Source organism: Scyliorhinus canicula, chromosome 13, assembly GCF_902713615.1.
Source record: "Scyliorhinus canicula chromosome 13, sScyCan1.1, whole genome shotgun sequence".
Classification (NCBI taxonomy): domain Eukaryota; kingdom Metazoa; phylum Chordata; class Chondrichthyes; order Carcharhiniformes; family Scyliorhinidae; genus Scyliorhinus; species Scyliorhinus canicula.
Window position 1 is genome coordinate 128068317 of NC_052158.1, and position 21130 is coordinate 128089446.

The 21130-nt window shown below is 45.7% G+C and overlaps 1 protein-coding gene across 1 annotated transcript in view; it reads left to right on the forward strand.

The window, feature by feature from the left end:
* LOC119975649 (mucin-4-like) overlaps positions 1-21130 on the forward strand; it is a 115412-nt gene that overhangs the window by 8352 nt on the left and 85930 nt on the right. Inside the window, exons 4-9 of the mRNA XM_038815431.1 lie at positions 283-550; positions 7230-7603; positions 8019-8156; positions 9231-9344; positions 17986-18111; positions 20560-20693. Coding sequence (XP_038671359.1) covers positions 283-550; positions 7230-7603; positions 8019-8156; positions 9231-9344; positions 17986-18111; positions 20560-20693 — 1154 coding nt within the window. The remainder of the gene's footprint in view (positions 1-282; positions 551-7229; positions 7604-8018; positions 8157-9230; positions 9345-17985; positions 18112-20559; positions 20694-21130) is intronic.

Sequence of the window (21130 nt, forward strand, 5' to 3'; positions counted from 1 at the left end):
GCATCATAAGTTTGGTGTGATTGGTTTAGTTAATTGGTTAAAAAAAATATATTGTGTCAGACAACCTGAAGTTAAGAAACGTGGTTCCCTGTAATTTATGGAGTGTTTAGCTGGACAGAAGGACCAGTGACATGCGATATCTGTCATCAAAATTAAAGTTAGATCTCTGATTATGCAATGTGAAAATATTCAATGTACAAAGCTTCAGAAGATAATATTGCCAATTATGGGATGATTGTCTCATATTATAATCTTCGTTGCCTACATTACATTTTACTTTAGATCTTGGAGTCATCTCTGCAGAAAACATCAAAAACAAGAGTTTTACCTTGCACTGGTCAGACAATACCATTGGACTATGTGGAATCTACAAAGTTGAGAAATTATCTGAAGATGGAATTTTACTTTGTACTTTCAACTTTAACAACAACACCTGCAACTTATTTGAACTAAGTCCAGGTCAAACCTACACAGTGAATGTTCACTTCGTCAACACAACCAATGCAATTCTAACAAGATCTTTGAATGTTACAACAGGTAAAATTGTCAAGTAAAATTAAAACAAGTCTATTACTTCCTGACTTTAAGTTCGAGATATTTGCCATACAGTAAAATGATAGCTGGTGCGATGTATGTGAGGTTACCAAAAGAACAATCTATCAACAAATCAATGAGCCAACAAAAACAATTGTGTTTGGGACAGGGTTTCTGTGTGAGCATTCAGGTGGCAGAGAAAAGTGGGGTGGAATTTTACAGCTCCTTTTCCTGGCGGGAATTTCCATTCCCACCAAAGTCAATGGACTCTTGAATGTCTGGTTGAATTTCCTGGCCCCGCTCCCCAACGGGATCGCAACCTTCCAGCCCTCATTTCAAGCCAACTCTCGAACAGAGGCTAATGACACAAATTCTGCTGGAAGACACTATTAACTCCATGGCTAATAATATTATTACAGTTCCAATTTACTGTTAGCATTGTATCAAAATTAGAAATTCCTGAATTAACTTATATTAATCTTTTCAATAGTCACATTCGGGTTGATTCCAAGAATAGAATTCACTGATTTTTTAAAACTTCATTGATATAGTTAGTATGATATTTCAAAGTGCCAAATGAAAAACAGCAACGTTTACCACAGGCCATTTAAGAACAATCGTTTGATTAATGAAATGTATACAGCAGGACTTTCTTCCTCTGATCTATATTTTAGTTTCAGCTTGTTTGATGTTGTATTTCAAACGATATATTCAAGCTGCATATTCCTGTGAGGCAAACAAGCATCACTGTGATGCTGTGAAGAAGCATTTATGGCTCCAGGCTACATATTTTAGCCAGGTCTCTTTTTTCAAACAATTCCTGAATGCTTTGTTAACCTGTCTGTTCTTGGGCAATAAATACCATAAGTACATTAAGGGCAGCATGGTAGCATAGTGGCTAGCACAGTCACCACAGCTTCAGGGTCTCAGGTTCGATTCCCGGGTTGGGTCACTGTCTGTACAGAGCCTGTACGTTCTCCCCGTGTCTGCGTGGGTTTCCTCTGGGTGCTCTGGTTTCCTCCCACAGTCCAAAGATGGGCAGGTTATGTGGATTCGCCATGCTAAATTGCCCTCAGTGTCCAGAAACATTAGGTGGGGTTACTGGGTTATGGGGATAGTGTGGCGGCGTCGGCTTAAATAGGGTGCTCTTTTCAAGGGCTGGTGCAGACACGATGGGCTGAATGGCCTCCTTCTGCACTGTAAATTCTATGATTATACAGCATGATAAAGCTCTACAAGTACTTGTCTCCACTTCTGTGCCTGAAGAGGAGTTTTTTGACATTATTTCCAAGCTTATGTTTTACTCATTCGAATTGTGGCCCCTGTCCTATTCCCACAAAATAATTTAAATTCAGACAGCTGAAAAGGAGCTCACCTACCCAAACACCAGCTTGGACATTAACACAGAAAAGCTGGCTCAGGATTACAGTAAGAAGTGGTGAGAAACAGAGAGCAGAAATTACTGCCCGCAGATCTGTTACAGGATTTCAGCACCTGTGGCTTTTTCTCCCAATCAATCAAAAATTACTAACATGGTCCGCCAGCTTGTGTGTGCTCCTCCAGCTCTGAGCTCTTGCACATCTCTAATTAAAATCATTTTACAGGTGGCCGCCATACCTTCAGCTGCCTGGGCACTCAGAGCTGCAATAATGTCCCTAAGCCTCTTCATCTCTCTTTCTTCATTTACATGTCTTGTTAAAACCCATCTCTTTGACCAAGCGTTTGATCAAACTTTGGTAGCGCTTGTGTGAAGAACCTTGGCACGTTTTAGTATGGTAAAGGTGATGTATAAATGCAAGTTGTTGTTTCTGTTGTCATTACTATCTGGTGTTAGAGGATTTCTTTGTTTCTCCAATAACCTCTTTAAAAAAAAAATGTGTTGCTCGTCCAGTGACAATATAACCCCTTATTATTCACATAAGGGTTGGCACAGTGGCACAATGGTTAACATGGCTGCCTCACAGCGCCAGTCACCCAGGTTCGCTTCCGACCTTGGGTGACTGTCTCTGTGGAGTTTGCACGTTCTCCCCATGTCTGCGTACGTTTTCTCCGGGTGTTTCGGTTTCCTCCCACAGTCCAAAAATGTGCAGATTAGGTGGTTTAGGTCTAAAAGAGATAGCTGAGGAGATTGTGGAGGCATATGTGGTGGTCTTTCAGGAATCACTGGAGGCAGGAAGGGTCCCAGTGGACTGGAAAGTGGCTAATGTTACACCAGTGAGGGGCAGAAGTCCCACTGTCGGTAATTTAACCCTGCCACTTTGTGTTATGGCTGTGGGGTGAGCTGGCGTGGCTCACCCCACGCCAGCTCACCTGGCTTTTAGCCAGGTGGGGCGGTTGGGGGCATTTCGCCCATCCTGCTCGAGGGTCGGTTGCTCCTGTCCCTTGAGAATGCCCTGCCTTAAAGGGGATCCAGTTCTATTCTTGTATTATAATACAACTGTTGTGTATTTATAGTGATTTCCTACCAGCAACATTGAAATTGAACAGGGCACTTTAAGATAATGCAAACGGGATATCATCGGAGGTGATGTCATCGACCGTTTTCAAGGGTAAATGCGCAAATTAGGTCTTCAGCCTGTAATGAACACGACTCCTTAATAAAGCTCCTTAGTTTGTTGAACCTCTGTAGCCTCCATTCTGCAAATGCGAATACACAAAACAAACTGATAACGTGGGAGCCGAACAACACTCGCAGCCGCCTGGGAAAAATAAAAACTTTGAAGAGGTTCTCCAACCCGGAATGAACTTGGAACAATTGCCGTATGTAACAGTTACTGCAGCAACAAATCTGCAGCGAGCAGTGTTTTAAAACAAAGAAGACAGACTGAAGCTCGGGTTGTGCCTTGTTTTAAGAGAGGAAAAGCAAGGTGGTGCTAAAAAATCATGGCACACTGTGCATCAGCAGGTCCTTCCATGCAGAGAAAATGTGAGAGGTTTTAGCGCCATGGGAACGTTTGATGAGAATACAGAGCGATGGAGCTCATATGCCCAATGGTTTGACCATTTTGTACAAGCTAAAAAGATAGCAGAAGGTATAAAATTTCCCACATTCCTGAGAATAATGATGGGGGGTTTGATGAACCATCATTTGAACGCGAGACGAGTTGCTGTACAAAAGTTAGGCTTTAATAAGCTAGATGTTAGCTCTGCAGTCGACTACAGTAAATGGACGACCGCCGGGCGTTCTGGGTATTTATACCTCGCTCTGGAGGCGGGATTAACTCAGCCTCTCGACCAATCGGGGAGCCGTCACATGACTGGTCTCAACCAATCGGTCGAGGGGCACATGACCGACCAGGGCCAATGGTAAGCCGGTGTTCTGCACCAATGGAAGACAGCTATGCAAATCATACCACCACAGGGTTATTTAACCTTTTCAGGAGTCTGGTGCAGCTGGCAAAGACAGACAAAGAAATAGTGGCAGTTTTGCAGAGCCACTATTCACCATAACCTTTTGTCATTGCAGAAAAGTTTAGATTTGATAAGCACAATCAAGAAGAGGTGGAAACAATTACACAATTTGCGGCTACACTGAAAAGACTGGCAGAGCACTGCGAGTTCGGGGATGTATTAAATGATACAATCTGGGAACATCTGGTCTCTGGTTTGAGAAATGAAGCAATTGTTAACTAAAAGCAACCTAAAGCCATGGGAGTGGCTGTACCAATGGAGCTAGCAGCCAAAGAAGTGCATCATTTGAGTTCAAACACAAAAGGATTCACAAGATGTCGGCCGAAACCTGAACACAAACACAGACTCATAGTTGCCATAGATGTGGGAAGACCACAGAGACTTGGCAACAGATTGTTGATGCAAAGTTACCATGTGCAGAAACTGTGGAAAAGGGGCCACACTGAGCGCCCATGTTGGAAAAAGAAGCAAGCTTCATTAAAAGTAACAAAATGCCAGAGCCAAATTAAATCCCCAGCAAGCAGAACAAAGAGATAAGTGTCTATGTAGTACAACAAGAATGAGAGAAGAGACTTAATTCACAGTCTGAGGACAAGTTTTTAAAAATAAATTTAGAATATCCAATTAATTTTTTGCAATTAAGGGACAATTTAGCGTGGCTAATCCAACTAGCCTGCACCTCTTTGGCTTGTGGGGCAAAACCCACGCAAACACGGGGGAGAATGTGCAAACTCCATATGAACAATGACCCAGAGCCGGGATCGAACCTGGGACCTCGGCGCCATGTGCAGTGCTAACCGCTGCGCCACCGTGCTGCTCTTTCTGAGGACAAGTTATCCTTAAATGTGTTAGCCATTGCTGGTGATACAAATAGATACTGGGTCACTCCACTGCTGGATAGAGAGCAGGTAAAGATTTTTTTTGTTCTGTTTTTTGATAAATTTAGAGTGCCCAATTCTTTTTTTTTTCCAATTAAGGCGTAATTTAGCGTCACCAGGCACATCTTCATGTTGTGGGGTCTGACCCATGCAGACACAGTGAGAATGTGCAAAGAATGTGCACAGGTAAAGATGGAGGTGGACACTGCAGCAGCAGTTTTGCTGGTGCTTGAAACTACAAAGAAAAGCTCCGACATATCTCTTGGAGACCCTCAAAAACTGTGTTGAAAATCTACACTGGAGAAGTGTGTAAAATAAATAAATTACACATGACAGATTTGCCCTGACATAGAATCATAGAATTCCTACAGTGCAGGAGGCCATTCGGCCCTTGAGTCTTCACCGACCCTGTGAAAGAGCATCGTACCTAGACCCACTCCCCACCCTATCCCAGTAAACACATAACCCCACCTAACCTGCATATCTTTAGACTGTGGGAGGAAACCAGAGCACCTGGAGGAAACCCACACAGATACAGGGAGAAAGTGCCAACTCCACACAAACAGTCACCCGAGGCCGAAATTGAACCAGGTGTCCCTGGCATTGTGAGGCAGCAGTGCTAATGACTGTGCCACCATGCCGTCCAAAGTCAAAGGAAATTATCCGTCACTAATAGGCAGAAATTGATTGGAAAAGATCCGACTAAATTAGTTGAAGTAAACCCAATGATTGATTCAGATGCAGGCCTTAAAAATCTTGAAGTTGTTGTTTTTATCAGGGAACTAGGAAATATGAGGGATATCTTAGTTCTGCTGAAGATCAAAGAAGGGAATCAGGTGAAATGCTTAAAGGCACACTTGGTATCCCACGCAATCCTACCAAAAGTAGAGACAGATTAGGAACGATTGGTGAAAACAGGACTCCTAGAACCTGTCTACGTTCGTGAATGGGTTCCTCAATCATACCAGTTATAAAAAAAGACGGATTCATACAGATTTGTGGTGACTTGAAAGTAAATATTAATCCTGTACGTTGGCCATAATACCCTCTTAGCTATTATCAATGGATGGCCTGTTGGCAAGTTTGGCTGGATTTCAGCAAGATCGACCCAAGTCAAGAATACCTGAAAATGAACGTAACTCAGGAGGTGATTGTGACACATAAAGTGTTAATTTAATATTGGCAATTACCATTTGGCATCACTTCAGCTCCGGCATGGTTCCATGCAGCAATGGACCAAATCGAATGCAGGTTAAGCGAAGTCCAGTGTTGGAGTCTGGAGTGTCCAGACATTCCGGTTACTGGGAAAGACGAGGAAGAACATCTACGCAATTTAGATGCCACAATACAAAGATTAGAGGATTATGGATTAAGAATCTGAAAGGACAAATCTGAATTTTTCCAATCTTTAATCGAATATTTAGGACATGTAATCAATGCCAAGGGACTTCATAGATCTCCTTTGAAGATCAAGGCTATTACCGAGGCACCTGCACCTCAAACTGTTAACCAACTTTGATCCTTATTATGCTTACTAAATTGCCATGGCATGTTTGTCCCAATTTGGAGACCATTTTAAAACCCTTGCATAATCTACTGTGTCAAAATAAAAAGTGGAAGCCTCACAGTGCCTCGGTTTGATCCCGGACCCGGGTCACTATCCGTGTGGAATTTGCACATTGTCCCCGAGTCTGCATGGGTCTCACCCACACAACACAAAATGATGTGCAGGGTGGGTGAACTGGCCATTAATTGGAAAAAAAGAATTGGGTTCATGCAAGCCAAGGAGGCTCCACTCAAGTCCGAAGCCCTGACACATTTTGATCCAAACCTATCTCTACAGTTAACATGTGCTACATCACCTTAAGTATCCCACATCATGCCTTCAAAACATTTGAGTAAATCCGAAAACAACTATGTACAAATCGAAAATGAAGCTTTAGGAATTACCTTTGGGATAAAAGATTCCCTTGATTCTCCCCACCAATAGTTGATCTGCATGCCTCCTCCAGATGAGGATTATCACACCTCAGGCGAGGAGCAAGATTGCAAAGACAGGGCCTTCATGAATAACCTCAGCTGGTACCTGAATTGACCCTGCACTGTTGACCTGGCTATGCATCACAAACCAGCTGTCCAGCCAACTGACCTAAACCAGCCCATATGAGGTCTGCACCATACCATCCTACACTAAACGGATTATCAGAAGATTCCTTGCAAACAATGAAGCACACATTAAAGGATAACAGGGAAAAGGTTTGTTGAGCAAACATTAGTGTCAAATCCTGCACCTGTGAAGCAACACTGCTCACTCAACAACAAATATTTAACTGGTGTTACCAATGAGTAAATGACAATTGCGGCTTCAACTTATTAAAATTGCCCTAAACAAAATAAATCATCCAGAAAAAGAAACTGGATCAGATCCTATGGTGGGACAACAAAGCAAAATGCTGTGTCTTCTGCCAGAGACAAGAAGTTCTGGCAAGACGCTATACTACAGGAGAAAAATAGGTTCCTGCCACGATCAAAGCTCAGGCCGGATCTGTCGCCTGCACCATCCAAATACCCGACAATGTCATCTGGAGGAAGCATGAGACCAACTGTTGATGGGGAGAACCAATCCATCAGAGCAGAACCTGAAGAAAATCCAAAATCATCTGTGCTGAGACACGACCTGGACCTTCCAGAAAACCTGACACTAACAGAACTAATTGAAGGAAACAGCACCTCATTGCAAATCAGGACCAAGTTAACCTCAAAGCATGACATTGACTCTGGTTAAAGCAGCCACTGATGATGTTCACATTAAGTCAAAGACACCAGAGGTCTCTGTAGGTGGTAAGAAGCAGATGCATGAGATTCGCCAATAACCTTACAGAGAAAGACCAAATCATCTGATTTATTGACTGTTGTTGTTAACTCATTGTTCGTGTTATACTTGTTTGATGTGTTGAAGACGTTTGATTTAAAGGTGGAAGGAGTGTGTATTAGTAGTGATTTCTTGCCAGCAGCTATAAAGCTGAACAGAGCACTTTAAGATAATTCATGCATGACATCACGGGAGGTGACGTTATCAACCGTTTGCACGAGTAACTGCACAGAGTAGGTCATCAACCTGTACTGAGGGGAAGAGAGAATAAGAAAAAAAATTGATGCAGGTAAAATTGGGATAATAATGTATTAAACTTTCAGATTCAGATGAATGTAGCAGTGGAGATAATCGATGTGAGCAGATCTGCATTGAACGTTTCAAGTTTGAAGACAGACGAGGCTATGAATGCAATTGTGAAAGAGGATTTGTATTAAATTCAAATAGAGAAAATTGCACAGGTGAGTGGAAAGCTACAATAAGTGATATTCTTTTTCTCACTATTAATGGGTCAGGAAAGTAGGCAAATGCAGAGTTGAATATTTTTATTGGTTCCATAGTTCAAGCAGTTCTATATTAGTGTATCATTGATTACATTTTTATATTAAATCACTATAATGATGTAATCATCAATCTTTAAGTTTTAATTTTCATGTTATTAATGCTGATTTTATCCAATCCTGCCTGGAATAGCAGAGGGCATTTGAGCCATCGCTAAAATTAATCAGGGCCTTTATTCGGATAGTATTTTGAAATATGGCTCCTGCAATAATTTCAGACCTGAATTATTAAATTTGTCTGGTTTTCCAGTGATCCATCTTTGGTCCACTTATGATTACTCAATAAATGGTCACAAAATGTACCCGGCCTTTGTGCCGTTAGAAGGGGCACAAAGTGTTGAGAGGTGATGGAGTGGTCGGGTAAATGGACCTGTGGCAGGGGTACCTGTCAAGTTAACTACCCCGAGGGCAGCACGGTGGCCTAGTGGTTAGCACAACCGCCTCACGGCGCTGAGGTCCCAGGTTCGATCCCGGCTCTGGGTCACTGTCCGTGTGGAGTTTGCACATTCTCCTCGTGTCTGCGTGGGTTTCGCCCCCACAACCCAAAAATGTGCAGAGTAGGTGGATTGGCCACGCTAAATTGCCCCTTAATTGGAAAAAATAATTGGGTAATCTAAATTTATAAAAAAGAAAAAAAAAAGTTAACTACCCCTTCCCAGGTGATGCAGACCTTCTTGAGTATTGGTGCAACTGAGAGATAAAGATTCCATCACGCGCTTGACAAGCCTTGCAGATAGTGGAAGGCGTTTGAGGGTTCAATAAACAGTACACCTCACTGTTATTTTAACTGAACATTTTGGGCCATTTGGATTTGAGCAGGGTCTTTTTAATTGACTTCTACGTTGTTGGGAAATATTAGCGTTATGTGTCCAATAGAGGCAGATGTCTTTGCATAGTGTAAGTGTGCATTGTGTTTGTATTCTTAAATTAATTTTACAAAATTAATGTTTTAATTGTTATTTTGTTAACTTTCAGACATTGATGAATGTTCCAACCAACCATGTTGGAATGGAGCCACATGTATCGAGTCGATCAATTCCTTTGCTTGTACCTGTTTGCCTGGATTTACCGGCAAACTCTGTGAACAAGGTGATGATATATTACATTTCAATATATTAGACAAGACATATGGGATATTACATTACTGATGAGGGAAGGGGAACATTTAATTATGTCATCTGGTCAAGAGTTAACCATTATAAAGAGACCCCTCCGCAGACCCTCCTGAAAAGAGACCCTGAGGGGCAGCACGGTGGCGCAGTGGGTTAGCTCTGCAGCCTCACGGCGCCAAGGTTCCAGGTTTGATCCCGGCTCTGGGTCACTGTCCGTATGGAGTGTGCACCCCGCAACCCAAAGATGTGCAGGGTGGGTGAATTGGCCACGCTAAATTGCCCCTAAATTGGAAAAAATGAATTGGGTCCTCTGAATTTATTTTTTTTTAAAAGAGACCCTGGTCAAGAAAGCCTCCAGAAGAGAGACCCCTGTCAAGAAGCCCCCCCCCCCCCCCCCCCCCCCACCCCCCCGCAGAAGAGAAACCCCTGATTGGAAGCTAGAGGGCAGGCACAGAGAGGCAGCGGGGGGAAAAAAATCACTGCTTTAAAACTCACCTGTGCAATACGTCTGTTGGCTCAGGCAGAGGAAGCAGCACCTGTAAATTCCTAGAAAGAGAAAACCAGGCAGCTGGGTTTAAATCCCCTCAGATCTTTGATCGGCAAGCCATTTGTTTATTTCTCTTTCATATTGATTTTACGAGGCTGTGATTGACAGCTTCTGCACACCCCAGCTGTCACCATTGTTTCATTCATCTTCCTTCATGATTGAGTAACTCTGAAGTGGTCTTTACTCAGTGTTTATAAACATCAAGCTTTGGTTGACCGCTTTTGGACAACTTCAAACAGAATTAAGTGCATTCCAAACACCTCCCTTCACAGTTGAGTGACTTTGACGTGGTTAGCTAGAGACGGACAGTGCTGTTTGCCCAAGTGAAGGCTCTTTTCTGGTTGCGTCCCAGTGGTTGTGGGGGGTTCTGTATTTAGGTTTTCTATGTGGGCGATCTCTTTATTTACCGGGTCTATGTGGGGAGGGGGGGGTGGGGTTGGAGGGCCACTTCTGTACTTGGGAGGGGGGGCAGAAATCCCAGGGTTGGGGGTCTGAATAGTGAGACCTCGCTATTGGGCCACTCACTCACAATGGTGGCCTGATAGCAGAAATCCCCTGGGCATTCCTCGCAATCATTGCCATGCATAAATTTGCATGCCTGAGGAGTGGGAGCGCAAATCGGGTGCAACTCAACTGCAGCGAGAGAACATATTTTCCCACATGGAGTACTTATTCCAACAAGCAAACAGACTTATTATAGCATATGGTTTGGGCAGCAGAGTTTGGGAGCGTGCACAGTGAAAATTCTTCTGTGTGGAGGTGACAAAAACATGGAGGACAGCCTCAGCAACAAATGGCAGAGGCGAGTAATGTTACATAGGTGAAAGGCTGTCTTTATAATTAGGGAAGATATTAAAGGGACCAGGTGGGCAATTTTTTCACACAGAGGGTGGTGAGTGTCCGGAACGAGCTGCCAGAAGCAGTAGTAGAGGCGGGTACAATTTTGTCTCTTAAAAAGCATTTAGACAGTTATATGGGTATAGAGGAATATGGGCCAAATGTGGGCAATTGGAATTAGCTTAGTGATAAAAACTGGGCACATGGACAAGTAGGGCCGAAGGGCCTGTTTCCATGCTATAAACCTCTATGACTCTAAGATATGGGGCGTGATTCTCCGCCCCCCACGCCGGGTGGGAGAATGGCGGGAGGGCCTCCCGACATTTTTCACGCACTCCCGCTATTCCCCCCCCCACATCTCCCCCCCCCACGCCCGACCCACGCCACAAATCGGCGCTCGCCGTTTTTTACGGCGAGTGGCGATTCTCCGAGGCCGATGGGCCGAGTGGCCTGGCCTTCACGCCCGTTTCAACATGGCAGCAAACACACCTGCTCGCTGCCATCGTGAAACGGGTGCCAGATGCCCGTTTGGGGCATCTAGAGGCCCGATTGGCACGGGAGCACAACGACTGTGCTCAGGAGGGGACAGGCCCACGATCGGTGCCAACCGATCGTTGGTCCAGCGTCCAAAACAGACGCACTCTTTCCCCTCCGCCGCCCGGCAAGATCAAGCCGCCACGTCTTGCCGGGCGGCTGAGGAGAAAGACGGCAACTGCGCATGCATGGGTTGGCGTGGTCCAACCTGCGCATGCGAGGCTGACGTCATCGGCCGTGTCAGCCGCCGTGACGCTTGACGTGCGGCCTTGACGACTGGAGGGAATTGTATCTCATCCAAGACTGCATGATGGCCAGCATTCCAATAACACAGAGACATTGGCGGAAGATGCATCAAAATAGGTTAGAGTAGTAGGATTGGGTGTTACTAGCATGCATATGGAAGGTTACTCGAGCCTGTGAATGATGTCACCAAGGCACAGGATAAAGGCGAGGATGGAGAAAGGATAGATCAACTGCATCTTGTGAAATCATGAATGTGTATTTTTCTACAAATAGTAAACATACTGGGCGGAATTCTCCCATCGGGAGACAAACAGCCGATTTCACTCCGGCGTCGGAAGCCGCTCCTCGCCCCCTATTTTCCCCACCCCGGGGGGCTAGGAGCGGCGGTGCGTGAATTCCGTGCACCGGGCCTTGACGCTTGCGTCAAAGCGGCGCGCCGGGAATGACGCGGCCGGCGGCGCCGACGTGACGTCAGCATGCGCGGCTGCCGTCTTCCCCTCCGCTGCCCCAGAAGACATGGCGGCTTGATCCTGCGGGGCGGCGGAGGGAACAGAGTGCGTCTTTTAGAGACGCCAGCCCGACGATCGGTGAGCACCGATCGCGGGCCAGACATCTGCTGAGCACGCCCGTGGTGCTTGATCCTCCCTCCGCCCCCCACAGGCCCCACACTCACTGGTCACGCGCTGTTCACGCCGGCAGTGACCAGGTGTGGTTGATGCCAGCGTGAACCAGTCGGGTTCGGCAGGCCGCTCGGCCCATCCGGGCCAGAGATTCTCCGAGCGGCCTGTCGCAAAACGCGACACGCTATTTTGGGAAGGGTCAGGCGTGGCGTGATTCGCCTGGCCCTCCAGCGATTCACCCCCCCTGGCGTGGGGTGCGGAGAATGACGCCCTATAAGTTCCGACGCCGGAGTGAAAACCGGAGTGTTTCACTCCGGCATCGGAGGCCGCGCCTCGCCCCCTATTCTCCCATTCTCCCACCCCCGCGTCATTTACACGCGCCGGGCCTTGGCGCCGTGTGAAAGCGGCACTGTGTAAATTACGCAGCCAGTGCCGCGTAAATGACGCCACGCATGCGCAGTTGCCGTCTGTTCCGCGGGCGCCCCGCAAGAATTGTCGGATTGATCTTGCGGGGCAGCGGAGGAAAGAAAGGCCGGCCCGCCGATCGGTGGGCAATGATCGCAGACCAGACCCCTTTTGAGCGCCCCCCCCCCCCCGCTGCTGGATCCCCCCTCCGCCCCCCCACAGGCTGTTCCCCCCCCCCCCAGCGTTCCCGCGTTGTTCACGCCGGCAGCAACCAGGTGTGGACGGCGCCGGCGGGAACCCGTCGTATTGGGCAGGCCGTTCGGCCCATTCGGGCCAGAGAATCTAGAAACGGCGAGCGCAATTGTCCAAACAGCCAGCCGTAAATCTCGCCGCGCCGGTTTGTGGGGGGGGGGGGGGGGGGGGGTGGGAGAATCACGTGTGGGTGCCGGGGCAGTGTAGCAGGACTCGCCCGGCGCCCCAGCGATTCTCCCACCCGGCATGGGGAGGGGGGAGAATTGCACCCACTGAGCGCGATAAACTGGCCGCGCTCCTTCGGAATCGGGACACGACTGGTATATCCCGGGCCAGCCTGGCTGCCAAGGTGCTCAGGTTGCACTGCCAGACTGCCAAGTTGGCATTGTCAAGGTGGCAGTGCCAAGGTGTCCAGGTGGCATCAGGATGCCAGGGTACAACCATGCCCATAACCCAGCCACAGGGGGTCCATGATACCCTGGGAGACCTCCCCCAAGTGCCAGTACTCCTGGTCTGGTCCTCCTTTGTGGAGATCAGTATGAAACGGCACTTGCTCGGGGCCTTCAAGCCTCGGTGGGGCGTTCCCTGCTAAGGCCCCAATATAAAACAAAATCCCGTTTAATAGCGGGATCTTTCTCAGCGCTGCGAGTTCCAGGAAACACCCAGCTAAATGCGCTTGACACAGGGCTCTGCTTCATTTCCGTCAGATCGTGCCTAATATATGACATTAACTGATGAAGACCAGGCAAAACATATAGTCAACTTTGAATCCAGAGAAGGAAAAATGGCATTATGGTAATCTTAAACAGGAGTTTACTTGTTAACTGAATGGAAGGTTTGTTTGGTAAATTTTTATTAACGTAGCATCAGTTAACAACTTAACAATTTCCCTCAAAAAACGCCAATATATTTAGTCTGATTAACCTTTTCTTCCTTTAAATATAGTGATTAATAACTGTGCCAGTAAGCCATGCCAGGATAATGGGTACTGCCAGAACCTTATTAATGATCACATTTGCTGGTGTTTTTGGAACTGGAAAGGCAAAAACTGCAATGAAGGTACAGTTTGGGAAATATTTTATTTAAGTTGCATGTGGTTTAATAAATTAAATTAAAAAAATATAGAAACAAGTAAACAGATTGAATATACGGTCCAAGAATTTGTGATGGTAACGGCAGTGGAAATACCAGCACTCACCGTTTTTATTATGTAAAACTGATAACATCTCACCACAGTTAAATGCAGAAAACCAGAAGTTGCTGTCAGTGATACAATCTGCACAGGTTTAATAAACTTCAACTTTCTATACCTTATTCTCACTCTAAAAAACAATGAAAATTTCAATCTTTGTTGCAAAGGGATTTTTAACAGTTTACTAAATCATAATTGCTGATGAATAACCTCCCTGGCCCTGGAGAAGTGATTTTACAAGTGTGGGGTAGCATTCACTTGAAAGAACATTTAAAAATGGAATAATATTTTAAAAAATAAAAAATAATTTTTACTTTTTAAAAGGTTTTTCAAAGGACTACATTTTTATTAGTTACACAGAATTACATATTAATCAATAATCATATACAGGCAGGCGTTGGTATAAGCTGGTGTGACAATGCAACATGTTGTTACTCCAATGCATGATGATAAAGCATGGCATGAAGAAGATTTGTAACCAAAATTACAGACATGGTGACTTTCAAATGTAAAATCCTATCCTGGGAGGGGAGGAAATGGAATTGACATTTGTTTCACAAAGCCAACGAGAAAGGAAGAGAAAGTGATGTTATCGTTTTGATTAACTTATTTGAAGAGATCGTAAGAGCAGAAGGAAATAGCAGCCTAATATATTGGAAATAGGTCATTTCTCATGTTTTTAATGCTAAAATACCTTGTCACAAATATTGACTGATTTGGTTCACTGCCATCTTGGCACCCTTATTCTGTAAATTAATAACTGCTATTCCAAATCTATTTACTTATCTGAAAGGATGCAATGTACAAATAGCATTTTAATGTTCAATGACTCATTGTCGAAGAGCACCGTGCCGCCCATGTTGCCACAGACCTTGATCTCATTGATCCCCAAGAAGGACAAAGACCCGACAGAGTGTGGATCATACAGACCCATCTCTCTCTCTAATACTGACATGAAAGTTTTAGTGAAAGCACTGGTGAGGTGACTGCCGAGTTGCCTGCCAGAAGTGATCGCGGAAGATCAGACCGGGTTTGTCAAGGGCAGACAACTAACAGCGAACATTAGATGCTTTCTGAACGTAATAATGAGCCATTTCGGGGAGAGGACATTTCCCTGGACGCTGAGAAAGCCTTCGATTGAGTAGAATGGAGGTACCTTGTGGAAATGCTTAAAACGTTTGGGTTCTGAGCAGGGTTTACCACGTGGGTAAAGCTCCTGCACTCCTGATGCAAGCACATAAACAAATGCAACCAGCTCCGAGTACTTCTGGCTGTACAGGGGAACAAGGCAGCTCCTGTTCACACTTGCAACTGAGCTGCTTGCCAGCGCCCGTAGATCGACAGATTGGTGGGTGGGCATTCGAAAAGGGAGCAGACAGCATAGAGTCTGACTCGATGCAGATAACCTATTCCTCTACGTGTTGAACTGTCTAGCCAGCATGGGAAAGATAATCCAAATCCTGAGGATGTTCAATGCATTCTCAGGCTACAAACTGAACCTGGGGAAAGAGAGAAATCTTCCCGGTAAACCCCGAGAGGGAGTTGTGGAGCTGGAAGAACTGCCATCTAAAATAAGCCAAACCAAGTTCAGGTACCTGGGGATCCAAGTGACCCACACCTGGAAGAGGCTCCACAAATGGAACTTCTCCAGCCTGATGGAGGAGGTGAAGAGGGGCCTGAAAACATGGGACCCACTCGCTCTTTTGCCAATCGGAATGGCACAGACTGTCAAAATAAACGTGCTGCCTAGGTTCCTCTTCGTATTCAGATCACTCCTGGGGCGGGATTCTCCGACCACCCAGTCGGGTCAGAGAATCGCCCGGGGCCGGCGTCAATCCCACCCCCGCCGTGTCCCGAATTCTCCGCCACCTGAGATTCGGCGAGGGGGATGGAATCGCGCCGCGCCGGTCGGCGGGCTCCCCGCGGCGATTCTCCGGCCCACGATGGGCCGAAGTCCCACCCCTGACAAGCCTCTCCCGCCGGCGGGAATCAAAACACCTACCTGACCGGCAGGTTTGGCGGCGCGGGCGGGCGCCTGGGTCCTGGGGGTGGTGATCTGACCCTGGAGGGGTGCCCCCACGGTGGCCTGGCCCGCGATCGGGGCCCACCGATCTGCGGGCGGGCCTGTGCCGTGGGAGCACTCTGTTTCTTCCGCCTTCGCCATGGTCTTCATCAAAGGCCATTCACGCCAGCCGGCGGAGCGGGAACCACTCCGGCGCAGGCCTAGCCCCTCAATGTGAGGGCTTGGCCCCTAAAGGTGTGGAGGCGTCCGCACCTTTAGGGCGGCTCGACGCTGGAGTGATTCACGCTACACCAACACGCTGGGACCCCCTGCCCCGGCGGGTGGGGGAGAATCACGGCCCTCGTCTGGAGGTGCGGGGATGGAGAGGGGGGGGGGGAAGAGTTCCAAGGGTACGTAAGTCTATTTCATAAAAAGGGTGGCACATGGAAGTTCTGGCCTTACTGAATTTTCTGTTCTACCACTGGACAGCCAATGCAGAGGGGGTGGCTAAGGGAGCCAGAGGTGGACTGGGTCCAAATGGAGGAGGCCTCCTGCACGAGGACATCTCTCCAGGCACGAGTCACTGCATTACTCCCCCCCCCCCCCCCCCCAACACACACACACACACACACACACACACACACACTCCAGGAGCCCATTGCTAGTAGCCACCCTTAGGATGAGGAACCAGTTTACAGAGGACGCTAACAGTAGAGAACTTATATGTGGACGACAGACTGGTGACTCTGGGGGAACTTACAGAGAGATTCCAACTTACGAAAGGGAATGGACTAGATATCTGCAGCTGCGTAATTTTCTCCGCATGGAGACAAAAATGTTCCCCCAGAGAGCTAGACACACATTCCTGGACACAATGATAGGGCTGCAATAGTTAAGAGATGACAAATGCGGTGACATTTATAGACAACTTATCGAAAAGGTCAGGACTCCACTGGACAAAGTGGGGGGAGGAAATATCAATGGAGATAAGGGAGGACTCTGGAACGAGGCAATGCATAAAGTCAACTCCACCCCCTCCTGAGCCAGACTAAGCCTGATGCAGCTCAAGATAGTACACAGAGCACACCGTACCAAGGCACGTATAAGTGAATTCCTCCCGGAGGTGGAGGACAATGCTGGGGTTGACAGGGGGGCGCGGCCAACCTGTTCTGGTCCTGCCCCAGACTTGGGGAGTTCCGGACAGCCTTCTTCGAGGCTATGTCCTATGCAGCGGGAATTGGAATGGAACGGAATGTCGGAGTGCACATTTGTGGCGGTCTTCAGGGTGTCGGGCATCCAGATCTCTGGACATGGAAGGGGGCGGATGTCCTGGCCTCCACCTCATTGATTGCCACGAGGAGACTTCTACTAGGGTGGAGGCAGTTGGGGGAAAGAAAAGAGGTGGCAGGGAGGTTGCCTTGAGGGAGGGAGCTTGTGAGGAACAGAGAAAGAATGGGGAGAAGATCCACCCGCTGGAGGGGTCACAGACCTCACCTACACAGGGAGAAATCGGGAAAGTGAATGGACCCATCGTCCTTGGAAAACTCAAACTCAAGGGGGGAACGGGACCTCCCTACCCCACCAGTGGAATGGAGTCCCAACTATATCTATATAAATGTGGGGAAAGCTGGGTGAAACCTTAACGCCAAGCAGTAGGAGCCCCAAATGAAACCCCTCAACTCACTGTAACAAACAAACACTACTGTAAAGTTGTAAATGTAAATTAGTAAATTAGTATTGGAGCACCAGCCACGGTTATGGTAACAGTGAGGGGCTCAAATCTTGTCTTGATTTTTTGTTGTTCTTATTGTTGCATTGTATTTTACATGCAAAACCCAGTCTTTTATATTTAACTCCAAACATCAATAAAAATATTTTTTAAAAACACAAATATCATCTTAGACTGACTATTTTTGCTATAGATTAGGACATGGAGAAATGATTTTATATATTTAAAACATTTATATTTGTGTTTCTGACCAGATGTTGATGAATGTGCACTTGGTAAACACGGCTGTGATCAGAATAATGGAATATGTAACAATACATTGGGATTCTACACATGTTCCTGTAAGGAAGGATATGAAGGTGATGGCTTCATTTGTAAAGGTATAGTACTGCATGGTACTTATGCTTCCATCACACACAATGGAATTGTAACAAAGATGGCTGTTTCTTGCTTGCGGAGAGTCTGTTGTGCTGTGTAGCCCAATTGCAGAACTGCACAAAGTTCCACACTGCTGGCAAGGATGAATTGTTAGACTTTGTTGCGACTCCCCAACTCTTCTAGCTTACCTTTTGTTCTTTGCTGCCTGTATTTTTTGCTGTTTGAAAGAAACGGTGCAACTACTTTAGACCGTCCACCAGGCAGCTCGTTCTTGGGCATTTTTCTAAAATCTGTGCTGAACATACCACATTTCCTGAGGTTCACTTTCGAGGGGTCCCGAAACTTAATCTTGGCCTACCTTACAAACGCAATCCAAGTTGTGAATATATAGTTACCTTAGGGATTTTCCCAAGGAGTCTGGAAATGAGCGCTTAAGTTGAAGTCATTTCTGCTTTTTGAAATACCTGCGTTCGGCACTTTGTCATCATAGCCCATCTCAGGCGCATAATAACCCAAATACATCGAGTGTGGAACCTGCCCAACTGTTCAGTATTTCTGCAGCTGGCAGTCCATATTTCACATGCATATAGGGCAGCTTTGTACACAGCGCAGTTTCTTGTGTAAATGGACAAATTCCATTTGGTACTTCCCCGTAAATGCAGAAATTTCTGCAAGTTGTCCTTCCGAGCCAGGTGAACTTATCTTCAGGGTTGTGGCATTGATAGTTCTAGCAGGTAGGGTATAGTCAGAAATTGAGGGTGATTGGTGAAGCATCTCAATCTTCCTAAAACTGATGATTTCAGTCATCTCAGGTGGATAAGATTATCATCCACTCTGAATTTTATATATATGCCACCAACATTTTTATTAAGTGCCCCAGAAAAAAAGGCAGAAAAGAATACACTGAAGAGCACTGGGGCCATGATACGCCCCTGCTTCACACAACATGTTACATCAAAGGGGTCAGTTCATTCACCACAGTCAGCCATCATTCCATTCTGAAACTGATGTATCAGATTTATTGCTCTATCAGGACATCCAAGCTGGGCTAAATCTTTCCACACAGCCTCTCTAGTTACTGTGTCAAAGGCCTTTGTTAGGTCAACAAAGGCACAGTAAAGTCCATTTGCTATTGGCGGCATTTCCCTTGTATTTTCTGTAAGGTAAAGATCAAGTGCCTTTGCTCCTGAATCACTTTGAATTTCTGGCACTACACATGAAGATATGTGGCTCACCAGTCTCTTGAGCAGAACATTTGCTAGAGTCTTACAGGCCTTCACAAACAGCAAGATTCCTCTGTGGTTGTCACACACAGCATTTTATCCTTTTCTTTTGTAGAGGTGAACTGTGGCATCCTTGAACTTCTGAGGAATGATGTATTCATCTCACATTCCGTGCTACAATTGTGTTTGTTTGATGGCTAGATGGGGTCCCCCAAATTTGTAAACGTTTCCTAGGATCCTGTCTGAGGCTGGAGCTTTCCTTGAGGGTTCAGATCAGGTGGCTTTGTCAATCTTCACAACAGAGAATTTGCTGTCCAGGTTTTCATATTTAGGCCAGTTTGAAAGCTTGTCTGTGGCTAAACCATTTACACTGTATGGGCAATTAAGCATATCCCTAAAGTACTCAGCCCAGCTCTTTTGTTAACTGCCCTCTCCATCAGGAGAGATTCCCCATCAGTGCTGAGAACAGGTAAGTAGTCCCATGAGGGAGGTTCATACACAGTCTTCAGGGTTTTATAGAAATTTCTCCTGTCGTGCTGATCATTGTGGTTCTGTTGTTTGGCCGACAATGTGTCTGGCATCTATGCAGCTTCTGTTGCACGTGTCTTTTTCTCTCCTCAAGTAATTTATTAGCACTGGATGTATCCTTGTTTCCCAGCATGTACTGCCCTGTAGGAGTTTCTTTATTTGATTTGGTTACATGTAGGTATTTTACAAATACAACTTATTGTGTTTGAGTAAGAACTAGCTGACTTGCCCTATCATCGCTCACAAACAAAAATTAAAAATTGAAATTGAAGGCCTGAGCTTGGTGGAGTGGCACATGCCACAATGCTTCTTTACACCAAACTGGCCTTTGATTTTCCCTGTGACAATTCATTAACCTTACCAATAGAGAAGGAGTCAAATAAAAGTTTTTAAAAATAGAAAAGAAGGCGGGAGGGCAGTGGAATTATTTTTAGACTAATGATAATATGTTTGTGAAATAATTTACCGGGAAGATGCTCATAAATGCCACTTATGTCAACAAACATATTTATATTGGTGCGAATATTTGAACTTCTTTTTGATATAGTTACTTATTTGTCATTGAGTATTCATTCTCTCAACTCACACCATGGGTGTGAACTAAAAATACAGTCTTCTCTTCAGCCTAATCTTTGTTAAAATATATTAATTGTGTTGAACTTTAAATTACACAGATATTCTGATTTATGTTTTTAACAGCGAAACGGCTATTTAACTATGGATACGATGTTGGTGATACACAACTCTTTGTAGAAGGACGTGACTTCAACTCTCCAATTATTAGGATCCCACAGGGCTTTCCTTTTGATGATGCATTTTACTACAGATTATATGTATGTCTATGATTCTCCTTTTTAAAAATCAGTTTTAAAATAAAACCTTCTTGAACGCATGTTAAATCAGCCTTCCCAGAAATCTTATTTAAACCTTTCTTGATAAGCGCATTTGACTGTTAAACGTAAAAGTTGTTTCAAAAGGACAAAGAAAAGTAGAGCACAGGAACAGGCCCTTCGGCCCTCCAAGCCTGCGCTGACCATGCTTTCAATATTAAATTGTTCAATAATAAATAGTTCATTGCATTACTGCTACTTTCCCATAGAATATATCAATGAATCATTTATTTTATATTTAAAATATGCAAGGATCACATGATCCCACCTGACAGTATTTCTGAATATGCATTGAGGGAAACAGAACGGGGAGGAGCCAGCTTTGATCTGTCCTTCTGCCTTAGCTGATTCGAAGTTGGGTTGTAATTGAACTTTTGTAA